We start from the raw sequence: 15,698 nt of genomic DNA, 5'->3' as shown, positions 1-15,698 counted from the left end.
AAGAGTAATGGCAGTAATTGCAAGTATACCTTCCAACACTTTTAAGATTCACTTTTTTCTAATAAACAAAAAACTAATATTGAAGTACTCTAGAATAGCTGCACCTTTTTTCTAGCTGATGCTAGCTTAGCATCCCTTTCCTTGGAGGATTCCATATTGTTTACATTAGCGCATGCGCCGCCACGCTAGCAAATTTAGCCTTTCAACTAACAAACTAGTAAACAAATTAATAGAAATCTTGTTTAAACAAATAAATTGATAACAGAAAAAAAATTACATTTAATTAAACAAAAATATTTATTTTAATTATTCATTAGTATTTGCAAAGTCTTTCAAGCTTTATAGATTTTATCATTGTGAGTTTTGAGATTTGACACGTACGTTTGCGTGAACATGTCTGCCTCCATAAAGCTGCACTTTCTTCTTTGCTGCTTAGTGATTTCAATTAATTTCCTCGTTATTGTTAACAGTCATGGCCATTCCCATGACGAGCCGTCAGAGCCTGCTGCACATAAATATTCTCGGGAAGCCAATGAAGGTACATCAGCTCGAGGACCTGAAGTGACAGATAAGACCCAACGCAATGCGCGAGGCCACCAGCACAGCCATGACCACGCCGGTGCACAAGATGATGGACACAGTCACGGGTCTGCTTCAACAGAACGTGTTAAAAAAGGCAGGATATATTTATATTTTAGTTTGAAAAGTATAGGTGCAAAGCAAATATGATGTACTCTAAATTTTGCACCTGTTCCCTATTAGTGAAGCAGTGCTGATCGAATAAAGGTTTTGGTGAAGCTCTCATAGACACATGTTGTGTAAACCAAGTTTTCCTCTTTATAAATAGTTTGAGTCAAACTCTCTAGTGTGCGCTATTAAGCTTGAAAACAATCTATGTTTTCATAGAATGTTTTCAAGCTCTTTAATTCGATCGCTGAAAACATTCTATGTTTTTATAGATCGAATTAATTATGTATTTTTTTAATTTAGTATAGTCAGTTTGTTTAGCATATCATTGATAAGAAATATACTACCGTTATGTCAATTTTTCTGCCTAACATAAATAATAACCGCATGTGCATATATCGTTTCTCGTCGAGTGCATACGAGGCTACCCCATATGGTTTTGCAGCATGTATATATATATATATATATGTAGCATATATGCTATATATTGTGATGGAAACGTGCGTTACCATCTCCTTTTTCTGATTGTCGTTAGAGTTGTATTCTCTTTTTCCTTTATGTAGTCACGCCCCTAGAGGAGGCTGGTCCTTGCCACCTCATTTACATATTTGATTGTATTTAAGGCCGAGCTTCGGCTCAGTTAGATCGTTCAATACATGCTTTGCATTTGGACCCGCACTCTTCTGTTACCTTGCGCACTAACAGAATCACACTGAGCACTTATTTACTCCAAGCCTCAGTCTACGGACTGTGCTTTGGGAGTAGAGTTATAGACACACTGTCGACCCCGTCGACCTCAGGTCGACCTTGTCGAACGAGCATAATATCACTCAGGGAGCAATTCCCCGTGTAAGGTAGTTGAAGTAGACCGGTGGTGTAAGTCGACCTAGTCGCCTCCGCGTGTTGGTCAACGGGCAACACTTACACGGCCCCTGTGGAGAGTGAATGCAGACCGGTAGAGTAAGCCGACCCAGGTCGCCTCTACGTGTTGGTCGCAGGATCCAACACAATATATAGTATATATATATATGTGTATATAGCAGGTATATAAAACATATACATATAGCATATATACATATAGCATGTACATGACATATATTCAATATATATACTTAGCATATACACCGTAAATGGCACATATACAGTAAATATGTTTTTACATTCATGTACTATTTGTCTACATTTGTTTTGCTTAACAATAGGCTTACTACATTATATGTAGTTGTATACATTATATATACCGTAAAACCTCTAATACAATGACATGGCGCTCTATTTTTCAACCCTTCCTCTATGGTGGCAGTCAATTGGGGGTGGCGTTCAAATATAGGTTAGTGGTCTATTTGTCAAATAGTTCATCAGAATTTTCGGAAGATAAATTTAGCCCTATTGCAGGCCAAGCGAATGTCGCCTATATTTTGCCCTTTTTTCCGGTGGACCGATATTAAACATTTTGAATGCAATAAATCTGTTAACTTACCTCTAACTTGTCAAAGATCTCTTAATAAATATGCATCAAGAAACCGAGAAATATCTGTACTAGTTGATATTAGTGCTACGCGATATTACACCACATGCCAAAACAATATATGGGCCTGTGAGCTATTGATATCGTTCAGTATCGAAACTTCGGAGTTATGCTCTCTCGATATAGATTATTGTGACGTTTCACGAAAAACATAAATACAAGGTCGATAATCGTGTCTAAATAAAAACATGTTAAGAGTTGTCTTTTCTCGCTAACTTTACTTAAAGGTAAACTTGCAACAAAATTCACAGTAAAGTTATTTGGTATCAAAAGATTCACCATGTCTTACTCTGATGTGTTTTAGGTGCAAAATATGTGGAAATGTGATTACAAGCTCTTAAAAGCTCAAAAAATGAAAAGCCGCCATAGATTGGAATCAGTTTATTTCTCTGACGTTGTCATTACATTTGGTTATTGTTTTGTCACGTGATGTTAGAGGTGGCGTTCAATTAGAGGTTTTGTGGTAGCCTATATACATTTAGCATATTTATACGCATATATGCCATAATATGCCATATATACATATGGCATATATATCAGACTAGCTAAATGCTCGACATTGCATGGGTAAGGAAAAACCCACTTATAAAACAATGGTAGGTAATGTAGTAGACATTGGCTAAATTTCTTTACCAAGGAATTTGAGTAACTCAAGCTAGTAACTTGAGCTAGCTATAACTAACTTGAAAGCTACTAAATTACCATACTATAATAAGAAACATGCTTATAGTTGTGCTTATAATCATTACAGATATATCGTTATATCGGCATGATCTCTCACGTAATCTATCATAATCTTCAAGCGAGCTTGTAGTAATCAATAGTATTTTTGTGAGTGCTCCAAGCATGCATATTTTCACCACTGTAATGAGTATGACCATATTTCGTTGTGTAGCAGTGTAGCTGCTTTGCCTAGTAGATAAAATGTCTGTATGCGGACCTGGAGGTTTCGCATTCAAATCCAAAGCGAAGGGGATTTTGCATTCCTGTCACTTTACCTATGTAAAATTATCGCCTCAATTGGATACATGAATGACAGACAGATGACAGACATATGACAGACATTAAACGCTGAGATTCACATAAATAGACTAATGCTATCGTTGCTAATTATGACCTAAATAGGAGGAATGTACGTTAGTCAAGATTTTTCAGGTAGCTTCATTACCGCTAGAGTTGAACATTTGGTATGTTTTTTCAACTTATTTTCACACTATTGTGTTTTGAAATGATACCTTCATTGGATGAAACAAACATCATTGCAATTTGTTTACATCCACAAATTTTTTAGTTTAAAACAACTTTTTACATATCTTATTTCCTGTAATATTTTCAAGTCGCAACAATATGTATTTGATATTTAAGGAGTGAGCCGAGGGTTTGATGGATTACTCTGGGCCAAAGCATTGGGTGCAACTGCCCTTATCAGTGTAACTCCTGTCTTTATACTTGTGCTCATCCCAGTGGAGAACGCAAATGATGACAGACATCGACCCCTTCTTAAAGTCTTGCTGGCCTTTGCCTCTGGTGGCCTGCTCGGTGAGTCTCTAGTGTTCTTGCTACTATCACATACCGTAGCTTGTTTTGTGGTCACAATTAACTATATCATCACGCTATACGCTTAGTAACTTTCCAACAGCATTTTTACTTCTATCTAGGTGTTTACAAATGAAAAATTTAAGAGCCGGTTAGTTGTACGAATTCGATTCATTACATAATCAGCTTGCTATCAGAATATTGTCACATCTTAGATCAGGTTTTGCTCTAGGAGTGCATTGTAATTCATTTCACAGCTCAGAAACCTAGGATAGTTGCAGATAATTACACAATAGTATGAAACAAAGGCATTAAAAAGTGATGTAAATGGTGTAAAAATACATCAATAGATGCATCAATAAAACATGTTTTAATCATGACTTTACATGGAGACTCACTAACAGAAATCTAGTTACAATCGGTAGGAGTTAGTTGCTCTTACTTTGTATAGGCAAAGTTTAAACTAACTTTTCGTCTATATTTTTCTTACTGTTTTTTCTTTTTATTTTCGATTTTCCCTTTTAAGCTTTGGTGCTAGTATTCTTAGGATGTGACATTTCAAAAACCTTGGAACGCCATTTTTTGGAAAGTATGAGTATTGGTGTAGAAGTTTTTTGGTGTAGAGTCATACACATTATTTGCTGGAGCTTTCCGTTGAATGTTGGGAAGTTTGTATATTAAGGCAATTGTATGTCGCGGTTTGACTTTAATACAGGTGCATTAGTGAATATTATATTACATCACCAGTGCTAAGGGATGTATCGTGTTTTCACATGTGATATCGCAATAGTAATGTTTGTAAATGTGAAACCTTCACAATAATGCTGTATTAGTACCTGCCAATGTAATTGACTCATATGTTGCAGGTGATGCATTTTTACATCTCATTCCCCATGCTGTCTCACCTCACTCTCACACCGGAGATGAAGGTCACGGTCACTCTCATGGCTCCCACGGGCACTCTCACGGTGACGGCGGTCATGACATGTCTGTTGGATTATGGGTACTCGCCGGCATCATCGCTTTTCTCTGTGTGGAGAAGTTTGTGAGATTAGTTAAAGGTATCTTGTCCTGTCTCATCATTTATTATTAGTTTTGCTAGTAACCCCTGACAGTCTAGTGTGCCGTGAGAGATCATCGGGTGTAATAACTATACGTACAGTTATTCAGGAATGTCCAATTGACACAGTTGTTTAGGTGTTGATTGACCACGTTGAAAGTCATGAGTTCTAATCGTACATATTGCGATCTTTTTTCCAACCTTTCGTTTGGAATGAGCACGGCTCTTATTACGGTCAAATGGATTGTTTGTATCTTTCTCCCAAAGGACATGATTGCATTAACTATCAAAGGTACTTGCCCATTCTTGGCAGTCATTAGTTAATAGTTATACGCAGTTTGTATCGTGAGAGATCATCAGGTGTAATAACTATACGTGCAATTATTCTGGAATGCCAGGAGGTGGTTGATTGGCAAAGTTATTAGAATAAATGTCTACCATGCTGAAGGTTGTGAGTTCAAATCCTGTGCGATGCAATCGATTTCTCCAACTGGCTTCAGGGATGACTCTTATTATAAACAAGATTGCAAAAGACAAGACTTGTCACAGTTCAATTATAGCTGAAATGTGAGATTCTTTAGGCCTTATTTTTATTATGTACGGACAAGACTCGTAAAGACAAATTTAAAACTAACTTAGTAATAAGCTTTGTCAACTTGCCGATTAGTGCAATAGCAGTATGTCTCCTAATAATAGACATCAGTGTTTCATATCCTTAAGCCTGGTTCACACTATATCGCCCGTGTTGTCTTTTTGATGGTCATCATCGACTATGTGCACTGGGGACTGATAGCATCGACGAAGCAACATGGATACGTCAGGAAAGTTTACAACTGTCAAATTTTCTCTCGATATTTCACCGAGCATCGAAGACAGCCTGTACAATGTACACCATTTCGACGATAGTAATTCACGGTCGAGGATAGCACAATTTATTTATGTTCATTTATCATAGCGGCTACGGGGACTAGTATTTAATTCGAGCATGCGAAAACAAAGATTTTTTTCCCAAAAAAACATGAGAATATTATTTCACAAATCCATCCGCATTTGCTGATGCAAATGTGGATGGGTTTATGATAATGTGAACATTGTTACAATCGACGATCATTTAAGTATTGTGGCATCAACATCGAGATACGTCGATACAGTGAACCAGCCTTTAAAATACCTAATGGTGTGGACCTAGGAGCAGTAGGTGAAAACCAAACACACATGATTATCTAGGCCTTCAGCAATATATATCTACTGTAAAACTTCTAATTGAACGTCACCTTTATATTTGACTGCCACTATTAATAGGGGAAGGTTTGAAAAATATATCACCGTGGCGTTCAGATAGAGGTTTTACGGTATCCATGAAAATTGGTGCAGTTATAATGCTATCCTAGCTTGTCATTATAGTCAGGTTGCATAGCAGTAATGATAATGTCCTGCATGAGCTATATATCTTCCCTACTGATTGGGGGTAAGCATTAGCCTGGCTTGACAAACTGTTGTTTTTGCGGAGTTGTCCCCTGTCGAGTGGGCGAGCAACAACAGCTTGTCACAAGATGTACTGCACCTGATGCATCAGCTGCACTTATAGGGAGTTGTTCTTTTCCGTCTATGCAGCTTAGTTGCGATGTTATCGGTCGCTCCATTGGTAATCATAACGGATTTCGCGCAAAAGTTTATGCAAAAGAATAAGATTACAACGTCTATACAGATACAGATAGACGGCGAACAAGTAGTGCCGGTTTTTTGTAAAGTATTTGTTTTGCTCTCTTCTATACGTATAAAATATTGTTATTAGTTTTACTTCGCAGAGTAGATTTTGCTGCTTAGAAAAAATAAGCGAATCTTTTTAAAGGAACATCAAATTTATTTTGTTGGTTAATAAAAAATAAACGAACAAAATAAATCCAGTTTTTTATACTCTAAAATTGCTCAAACATCCTACATTTGTTGGTCTTCCTTTTCCATTTATGTTTTTGAGATTCAAAATATACATATGGCTCTCCTAGAATTAAATTTTGAAACATTTGTGTTTGTAGGCCCTCTCAATCAACAAGGTTTCTGACCCCTGGTATATAGTTTCAATATAGCGCATAGTGGAATTACTTTCTCTTGCTAACTCGAGAAATCTGAATTGTTTTGTTTGTGACCAGTAATAAACAGTCAAACATCGACTTGAAATCACCTCAACATTTTGATTTTTCAGATATGATGCGAAATTTGAGCGAACATTTGTCTGGACACAAAGTAACATCCATTATACGGCGTTCAATGTATGCCAAAACATTGCAATTATGTAAATCAGTGCATTTGTAAGCAGTTCCCTTTCGCATACATGTAGTTTGCTTTTACTGTTTGTGAATAATATAAAAGTATTTTTCATACCTTTCTTTTTTTAGTGTGAAAAATCAAAATCAGTCTGCGAAATAACTAGTAATAGTAATTGGAAGAGAAAGTAGACAATTCTTTTTCTAGAATCGAAACTACAAATGGTATAGAAGCATCAGCAGACATTTTTTGATCAATTTTTTAAGAAATCTACGGACCCGGGCAATTGTCATGAAAGAAAGTGTAAGTAAAGAGAAGAAAGCCTAAAACTAGTGAAAGTGGAGAGGCCGGACATGCTAATCACATGTATATGTGAAAAATATCACACGAAAACTATATAAATAATCTATGTTAATTTAAGCTTCATAGTCTAAGTTAGGCAGGCTAAAGAGCTACCTGCGCACTGTCGCTTTTTCGTATGATCTAAGCTACACCTTTACTACATCTGTTTTTAGCCTAAAGTTGAAGTGACAATAAAACTTTTTTATCTTTTCTTATTTATTTTTTAAAATATAATTTAGTTTTTGTCGTTGGCTTTTAGCATAGTTTTCTGGAATGCATTTGTTTTAATGTTATGTGTAGCTATGGCGAATATTTTTTAATGGTGGAACAAATTCCATTAAAAGAAAGTGTTTTTTTTCTGAGAGGATATTAATATATATATATATATATAATACATATTAATATTACAACTACAATATTACAACAAAGCAAATATTACATATTTGCGATTCTGAGCGTGTGCCCTGCTTTCATGATTATTCTCCGACTGAAATTTACCTATGAGATGTTAGCAGGTCTGCTTAAACACAAAGTTTTTGTTGATAGCACAAATTAATTACTGGCTATATTGCTTGTTAACTCTCTACACCGCTCAGTACTTTTGACTGATATTAGCATATCATATTTGCCAGCTACGCTATGATGTACGTGCAGACTTACATTCAGTTTGTATCCAGAGTCTTTCGGCTGTTGCGTGTAAATTAAAAATATGTGTCATCATTTTTTACATGACAGTTCTCAAGGTTCTCATGAGGTTCTCAACTTATTTCAATGTACAAGGTGTGAACAAATTGCTTACAACCGCTAACAATTATTTTGAAAATATTATTGCCTGCTGCTTTAAAGGTTGACTTGCAACAAAATTCACATTACAGTTATTTGGTATTGAAAGATTCACCATGTCTTACTCTGCTGTGTGGTAGGTGCAAAATATGTGAAAATGTGATCGCAAGCTCTTAAAAGCTCAAAAGCGAACAATTAATCGCCGCCATCACGAAACCGCCGTAGATTGGAATCAGTTTATTTCTTTGAAGTAGTCATTTCATTTGGTTATTGTTTTGACACGTGATGTTTGCATGTGAATTGAGAGGTCAATAAAAGGCTCAATATACAACTTTTCGTAACACTAGTTTATGACAAACACTTCGGGTTTTACCGAAAAGCTCGTATCAACTATAGACGCTCGTTACTTTACAGTTTTGTTTCGGTTTGGTCTAATCGTCTAGTCGTAATCTGATCATGTGACCCATACTTCCTGCCAAAGAGCGCGAATAATTTCTGCAGCACTTTTCGACTATCACAGGTGACTTACAGGCTCATCATATTTATCAGAGGATGATATGTACTCCTTCTAGTTAAAGTTGAAAAATTAAACGAATTTTTACGGTAGGTTTTGAGATATCAGTGCTCAAAATGACAGCATTACGAAGATGATGAAATAGACACGTGAGGCAATATACATGGTTTTATTGAATGCGAGGAGTATATTTGTGAAAATATTTTGACGAATGAGGTTGCATGAAAGTGTAAACAAAAGCCATCGTGTTCAATAACATCCTATTTGAGCCATTTTGGAAAGATATTCTAATCTACGGCAGTTTCGTGATGGCTGCGATTAACTGTTTGTTTTTGAGCTTTTAAGAACTTGTAATCACATTTCCACATATTTTGCACCTTCAACACAGCAGCGTAAGACATGAAGAATCTTTTGATACCAAATAACTGTAATGTGAACTTTGTTGCAAGTCGACCTTTAACAATCTTCCACCTAATATCCACTCTCTTATCAGAGAACGACATTTTATACACTATTTGTCAAACTATTTATTCGATTTTAATGGCTAACTGTTGCACCTTTTTACGTTTTGCTATCGTTTTATGGTGTAATTTGAAAAACATTTCTATTTTTTAAATAAAATTATTGCCAATAAGATAGTATATATGTATATATATATGTTTATAAATTTTATTTTTCCGCTTTTCTAAGGATTGAATTTTTTAGACCTGCATAGATAGTTTCAATAAAAAGTCTGAATGTGAATGCAAACATTTTCACCTCTTCCAGGTGAACACGCTCACAACCACAGTCATGCTAAGCCTGATCCTAAGAAGGCAAAAAAGAAGGAAGGCAAGGCAAAGGATTCTGATGATGATGCTGACAGTGATAAGGCAGCGGGCAAACCTTCTGAAGGCCACGGTGAGATTACATATTAGTCACTTGATATCGTTTGCGACATGAGACCATAACAGCCATGTACAACTTTTATCGTTGTCTCTAGGTGAATCAGACCCGCTGATTCCGATTTTGTACTCAAAATAAAGATTGATCCACTAACTTTCAAATTCATGAAGACTTTTTTACAGCGTTTCAATATCGGATTCGAAAACAACACAATCGACACAACAAGCTTCGCCCATAAATATGAGACGTATGCTAGCTTTTTAGGAACGTAAGTTGAGGATGTTTAGGATGATAGGGATGGATGTCTTAAAACCCACTATTATCTAAATTCAGCCTTCAAAATAATTTCAGTCCTTTATGAATGGTAGATAAATTAGTTAAAATTGCTTGTAGCTTGTTACAAGATGTTTAATAAGCTGAACGCCGAGGAAAATGAGCTCAAAAAAGCGCTATAATAACGCTATTTGTGATAAAATCGTGCTTTTTTGAGCTCCTTTTTCTCAGTGTTCAGCCTATTAAACATCCTGTAACAAGCTAGCAGTGAACAGTGAAGCACCTAGAATAAGAATGCTCACAGCTATTCTGATATACTAGAAAGTAGACAATTAGCCAAAGCGTAAGATTGTCAAGCTGGTAAGCTGTATGTGACGACTTTGAATCTCAGATGACTTCACTTTTTTTCTGATCACCAAGCTTGGCCTTGGCCAGATGAAGGGATATTATAGTATTATATTATAGTATAGTATAGCTCATATTATAGTAAAAGACTAGATGAATGCCCAGCATTGCCTGGGTAATAAAAAGTATTTCCGGAAAAAACGTTTTTTAAATATACAAAATTTACCATTCTAACTTTTAAACTTCATATCGTGAGAAAAGTTTTTTTGTGCTGTTCAAATAAATTTGGTGAAAAAATAAGCAATGAGTACATGAAAGTGTGCATTTAAAAAAGGTTACTGTTGCAGCAGAAGCTCGTTGTATTCAAAGTTTTGTTGGTCATTTCGATACTAGTACAATCGTAAAAATGGGATATCAGACTTTTTTTGTCTGATCGAACGGAGAGAGAATGTAGAGAAAATTCCCACTTCAGATAGGTAATACAATTGTCCTTGCGAAAAGCATTTAGCTTAAATACAGATTTACATTTTTTAAATTTACGTATTTTTAAAGTTATGAATTGAACACATAGGTAATGGTAATAAAATTAACTTAAAAAGAACGAATGCAAAAGGTAATATTAATTAATAATATGAAGTGTACATTTAGCGTGTACCACCCCGAAAAGGGTATACAGTATGTGGTGAGAGTGATGGGAATGATAAGAACGGCTTAGCTTTGTGTTAGACTTTGTTAGCAGACTTGCGGTTTGAATGTCGTGAGTTCAAATCCACTACGAAGGCTACTTATTTCTAAAACTTTATCTCTGTAACTGGACAGACAAACGACAGATAGACAAATATTCAGATTTGTACATAGAGGTTGTGGTTTTGACCTAATTTGCTGTGATGTTTTTTGATGCTCGATAGAACTCCATAAAGTATTTATCATTTTTGTTGTTGTTACGGAATGAATCATCAAAACACAGTGCATTTCATATGAATACTTGTTCTGTATGAATGTGTCGACATGCAAAGAAATCATTCGAAAAGGTTAATATCATATGTGAAGGGATGACTGCAAATGGTTATGTTGTTTATCATATTACTTCAACAGAAAGTCGCTGAATGCTGAATCAATCTATATGTATATTTTTCAAAGTTGGTCGTATGTTGTCCGTAGGTGTGTCCAGCTGAGCTATAGGGCACGCTGATTATTTTACCGATGCGGCCACGCGTTATGATGCCCCTGTTAAGAAACATCTTTCGTAGGGTTCGATTACTATATCTGGGGTCAAGGCCAATTCTTCTCACGCAGACAATTATATCGTCTCCGTATAATCGTATTCAAAGTTTTGATGGATAACTTCTGGTGGAACAGTAACCTTTTTATACGCACACTTCTATGCAAGAATTGTTATTATTAATTCTACATATTCACGATTTTTTTTTTCTCAGTTCGTATTAATTGTACCATTACCGAATCATCTTTTATTGTAATCCGTAGCAAACCGTCTTAATTTAGCTATTAATTGCTAATTATTTCACTTTTACATCTAAAGCTTTTTGTAGTCGTTTTATTTTGTTTAATTTACGTGATCTGTGTAAAACATTTTCCTCATAATGTTTAAAAGTTAGAATGACAAATGTTGTTATATGTTAAATACAAATCAATTTTCTGACCAAAGACTTTTTTATTACCCGGGCAACGCCGAGTAGTACAGCTCGTCTTTACTATAATAAGAGCCATGTTCGACTGTCCGAATCCATGGTTAAAGGTTGGGAAAACATTTGCATCTCACAGGATTCAAACTCATATATTTTCATTGGTTGTCATTGTTTAGTAGAATATCCCCTTTATTTGCAGAATCTCTAAAAATAGCTGGATACTTGAATTTAGCTGCTGATTTTGCTCACAATTTCACGGATGGACTGGCTATAGGAGCCTCCTTCCTGGCTGGTGAATCTGTGGGCTTGATAACCACTGTTACCATCTTACTGCATGAGGTGCCCCATGAGATCGGGGACTTTGCCATTCTAGTCCAGAGTGGGTGCAGCAAGCGCAAGGTTGGTCTATATTACGAGGAGATTGGGACACGTCTCTTTCTATTTCAGGAACCTTCAGCTATATAACTCTTCTCTAATGTGACAATTTGCAGGATTATCAGTGTTTATATCATGAGAGGCAGCTAGGGTAATCTATATATATATATATATGTATAAATCTAATGTTTGTCTGTATTCTGTCTATCCGCTTATAGCGCTAAAGTTTTAGTAATTAAAAATCTGCTGCAGACTGGTTTAAACACAGTATATAGAAATAAACAAACACCTTCATTTAAAAGCTGAAATGGTAAATGTATATGTTAATTAAAAATAAATATTCTTTGCAAAAACCTTTTTATTACCCGTGCAACACCGGACATTCAGCTAGCCTACGATGTAGCTCTGATCTTGTTATCTTGCTTGAAACTGAGACAAATAATATACAGGGTAATAAAAGTGCTTCATAAAAGATTGCTTTTTGCTGGTCTCGAACCCCTGACTCTGCAACTTGCATCACTAAACCACATTCCAAGGTTGAAGAATAATCTTTACTATAATAAGAGTGATGTTCTGCGGTATTAAACGAAATTAATAACGTGTGATGGAAGAGTTATAAGAGACTCACTACTGCTTATTTAATGTCAAAAGCAGGAGCACTCCAAGCAATGCCAGCAATTGGCATTCTTAGAACATTCATTTTCCGTATAAAATCACCATTATCTATTGGATTAGACACTCAAGACTCCATCTTTACATGCATTAAGGACAGTTTTCATAAATGAACGGGTTCATGGATTTTTGTCACAAAACAATTTATGTCAAAAATTAAAGTAATTCCAAACATTGCCTGGCTTAATGCTAGTAGATGCTAAAATCCTTACTAATTTCTCTGCAGGCTATGATGCTTCAGTTCACCACTGCAGTAGGGGCCATGTGTGGCACTGTCCTCTCATTAGCCGCTGGAGGTATGAGCACTGAGTCTACTCTTTGGGTTTTACCATTTACAGCCGGAGGTTTCATATACATCGCAACTGTTTCTGTAAGTATTCAGTATCCGTAACCACTCTACTTGTCAACCATATATTAAAACTGGCGTTTGCAGCAAGCGTTAGGCAACTCGCAGCAACAGCTGAGGAATGTAGCAACATGCACGTTCTCTTTCGAACCTGTCTAAAATGTTCTGAACTTCTGAACTGAAGTCTACCACACCTTATACGAAATACTCAAATCGTATCTCCAATCTGCCTGATCATCCATTACATTCATACTTTCCCAAACAACCACTATACCTTGTACCGGACACCAAAATCTTGCCAATACATTTTACATTATAAAACATGCTGAGAAAACAGTTTGCAAAAAATAAAACAAAATTTGCGAAAAATAAAACAAAATTTGCGAAAAATAAAACAAAATTTGCAAAAGAAATTTGATTACTAAAAAATTTGAAAAAAGTATTAAAAATTTTATTGCTAAAAATAAATTTTACATTATAAAACAGCTTTATGCTAAAAGAGCTTTTTCTTCCAATACACATAATTTACTGTTTTTTGTTGTTTTATTATCTAATTTGCTTTAAATGGCCTCGACCAATGTAAATAAAATCGATATCTATCTAAAGCGAGCTTGCAGTACGATGGGCGAAGAGCACTAGAGATACGGAGCGCTCTTGCTCCGTATCTCTAGTCCATGAGGTGTAGGTCACAATGTTATTAATAGCAGCCGTGGTCTAGTGGTTAACACTCTGGTCTATCAAGCAGTAGATCAGAGGTTCAAGACTCACTAGAGGATTTCTGGAAATGCATTTGGTTGTGAAATGTTGTGAACATTATGTGGAGTTGGAATTCTGTGAAGGAGTTGGCTCCTGCATTACAGGCTTCTTCAGCAACTCACTCAGTAAATCTCTTCAAATGTATTGACTGTGCCTATTGGCTGGTGCTTGCGATTTTTAGGCGAGGGAAGCCTTTGGTCAGTGCTAGGAAATAGGTGCTACCACCAACTAAGACAGTTTAATTAGCCCTGACAGTTCATTTCATGGATGTGAGATGATCCAAGCATAGTCAATCATGATAGAAACGAACCATGCTTGGGCAACATGCTGAATTGTAGGTTACCTATGCATGTTTATATGGCTTTTATTTGCAATCGATGTGCCTGCAATACATAATCCATCCTTTTTTACCACAGGTTATCCCAGAGCTGATAGAAGACACGAAGCTGGGACAGAGTATTAAGGAGATCATAGCTCTTTTAGTGGGCGTGTACATGATGGTGCTCATTGCGCAGTATGAGTAAGCCTTGGCTCCGCCCTGCCTGTTCTTGTTTAGTAATTATTTACTCTTGCGCATTACTCGGTAACAATTTTGATAGGAAATATTAAATTTTGACTGATTTCTCTACACTATTTTGTAAGCTAAAAAATTTGAGATTTCTGTCATTAGTGACATCGGTTAATAACTTACGCTTGTGTGCGAAATAAGCTGGACCCCTTTGTTGGTAAACTAAAATTCTTATTTACAACATTATTACTCATTATGAATTTAGTCAATAACCATAAATTATATTTTAAATTAATCTTCATTTTGTCCGGATTTCAAATATGTAAACCAAATAGCTGTGAACTGATGTTGTTTAATGATTATGTAGGTTAATTCTGAACACTTCATTTATTTCATGGTTGACGATAAAATTCTGTACAGATATGATCATTTTTATTTGCCTATTTCAAGTCATAGAAATGTAAATGAAAATTTTAATTGTCCAGCAAAAGGAGTCCAGGTTATTTCTCACACCAATGAATCTTTTATGATTGGACCAGGGTTTTGATTAAAGATTCATCATAATTGTCTGCAAAACATATCAGTGATATGTGAACCTGTGGCCAGTAGTATCTTATCACTAGTTTTCCTGATATATGGTACAGTTGGAGGTGCTGTCATCTAGAACGTTTCTCATTCTTTGTGATACCAATTTCCATGTTTTAAACTATATGTTATTATACAGAAACATTTGGCTATTAACCAGGTCTGTTCTCGATGTATCGAGCTCCTTGGATAAGTCCAACTGTTTGGGCTATTTTTTAGGCTAGGAAATATATACCTATATATTCAGAAATATGGAAGTTTTATGTTATTTTGTTACACTGGCTGGATACCAAAAAGGTGGATTGCAGCGTACTAGAGGCAGCTGTTAGATCTGCTAATCTTTGGCTGAGGTGTGCTTTAAGACATCTTTACACCATTTTTAGATTATTTTGCTACTTTCTCAGACAACAAATAAACGTTGATTAGTTACCAAGACATTTTCACCTTTAATTACCATGACAACATGACACACATTGATAGCAAAAATTCCACCGAGTCACCGATGATTTTTATAATATTGTATTTTAAAATCCAGGTAGGTTAATGTTCGCCAATGTTATGTCTTGCTGGCTTGAAATAGTTTGAAAGATGT

General features: G+C 35.7%; 2 protein-coding genes across 2 annotated transcripts in view; one reads left to right on the top strand and one right to left on the bottom strand.

Annotated features, from left to right (window-relative positions):
• Nucleotides 1–155, bottom strand: part of LOC137398012 (golgin subfamily A member 2-like) — a 52,195-nt gene extending 52,040 nt beyond the window's left edge. The window contains exon 1 of the mRNA XM_068084110.1: nucleotides 105–155. Coding sequence (XP_067940211.1) covers nucleotides 105–155 — 51 coding nt within the window. The remainder of the gene's footprint in view (nucleotides 1–104) is intronic.
• Nucleotides 156–392: 237 nt separating this feature from the next.
• LOC137398494 (zinc transporter Slc39a7-like) lies at nucleotides 393–15,480 on the top strand. Its single transcript, XM_068084609.1, has 7 exons — nucleotides 393–676; nucleotides 3,581–3,754; nucleotides 4,618–4,812; nucleotides 9,484–9,615; nucleotides 12,064–12,263; nucleotides 13,138–13,281; nucleotides 14,430–15,480. The coding sequence occupies exons 1-7, from the start codon at nucleotides 394–396 to the stop codon at nucleotides 14,535–14,537; spliced, it is 1,236 nt and encodes a 411-aa protein (XP_067940710.1). The 5' UTR covers nucleotide 393; the 3' UTR covers nucleotides 14,538–15,480.
• Nucleotides 15,481–15,698: the final 218 nt, after the last annotated feature.

This window comes from Watersipora subatra, chromosome 6, assembly GCF_963576615.1.
Source record: "Watersipora subatra chromosome 6, tzWatSuba1.1, whole genome shotgun sequence".
NCBI classification, from domain to species: Eukaryota; Metazoa; Bryozoa; class Gymnolaemata; order Cheilostomatida; family Watersiporidae; genus Watersipora; species Watersipora subatra.
This window is presented reverse-complemented; position numbering and strand designations above follow the sequence as displayed.

Bases quoted from the DNA above. Each gene is read 5' to 3' on its own strand.
- LOC137398494 (XM_068084609.1), top strand. From the start codon at position 394: ATGTCTGCCTCCATAAAGCTGCACTTTCTTCTTTGCTGCTTAGTGATT. The intron at 3,755-4,617 runs GTGAGTCTCTAG...CATATGTTGCAG, and splicing joins TGCCTCTGGTGGCCTGCTCG to GTGATGCATTTTTACATCTC. The intron at 12,264-13,137 runs GTTGGTCTATAT...ATTTCTCTGCAG, and splicing joins GTGGGTGCAGCAAGCGCAAG to GCTATGATGCTTCAGTTCAC.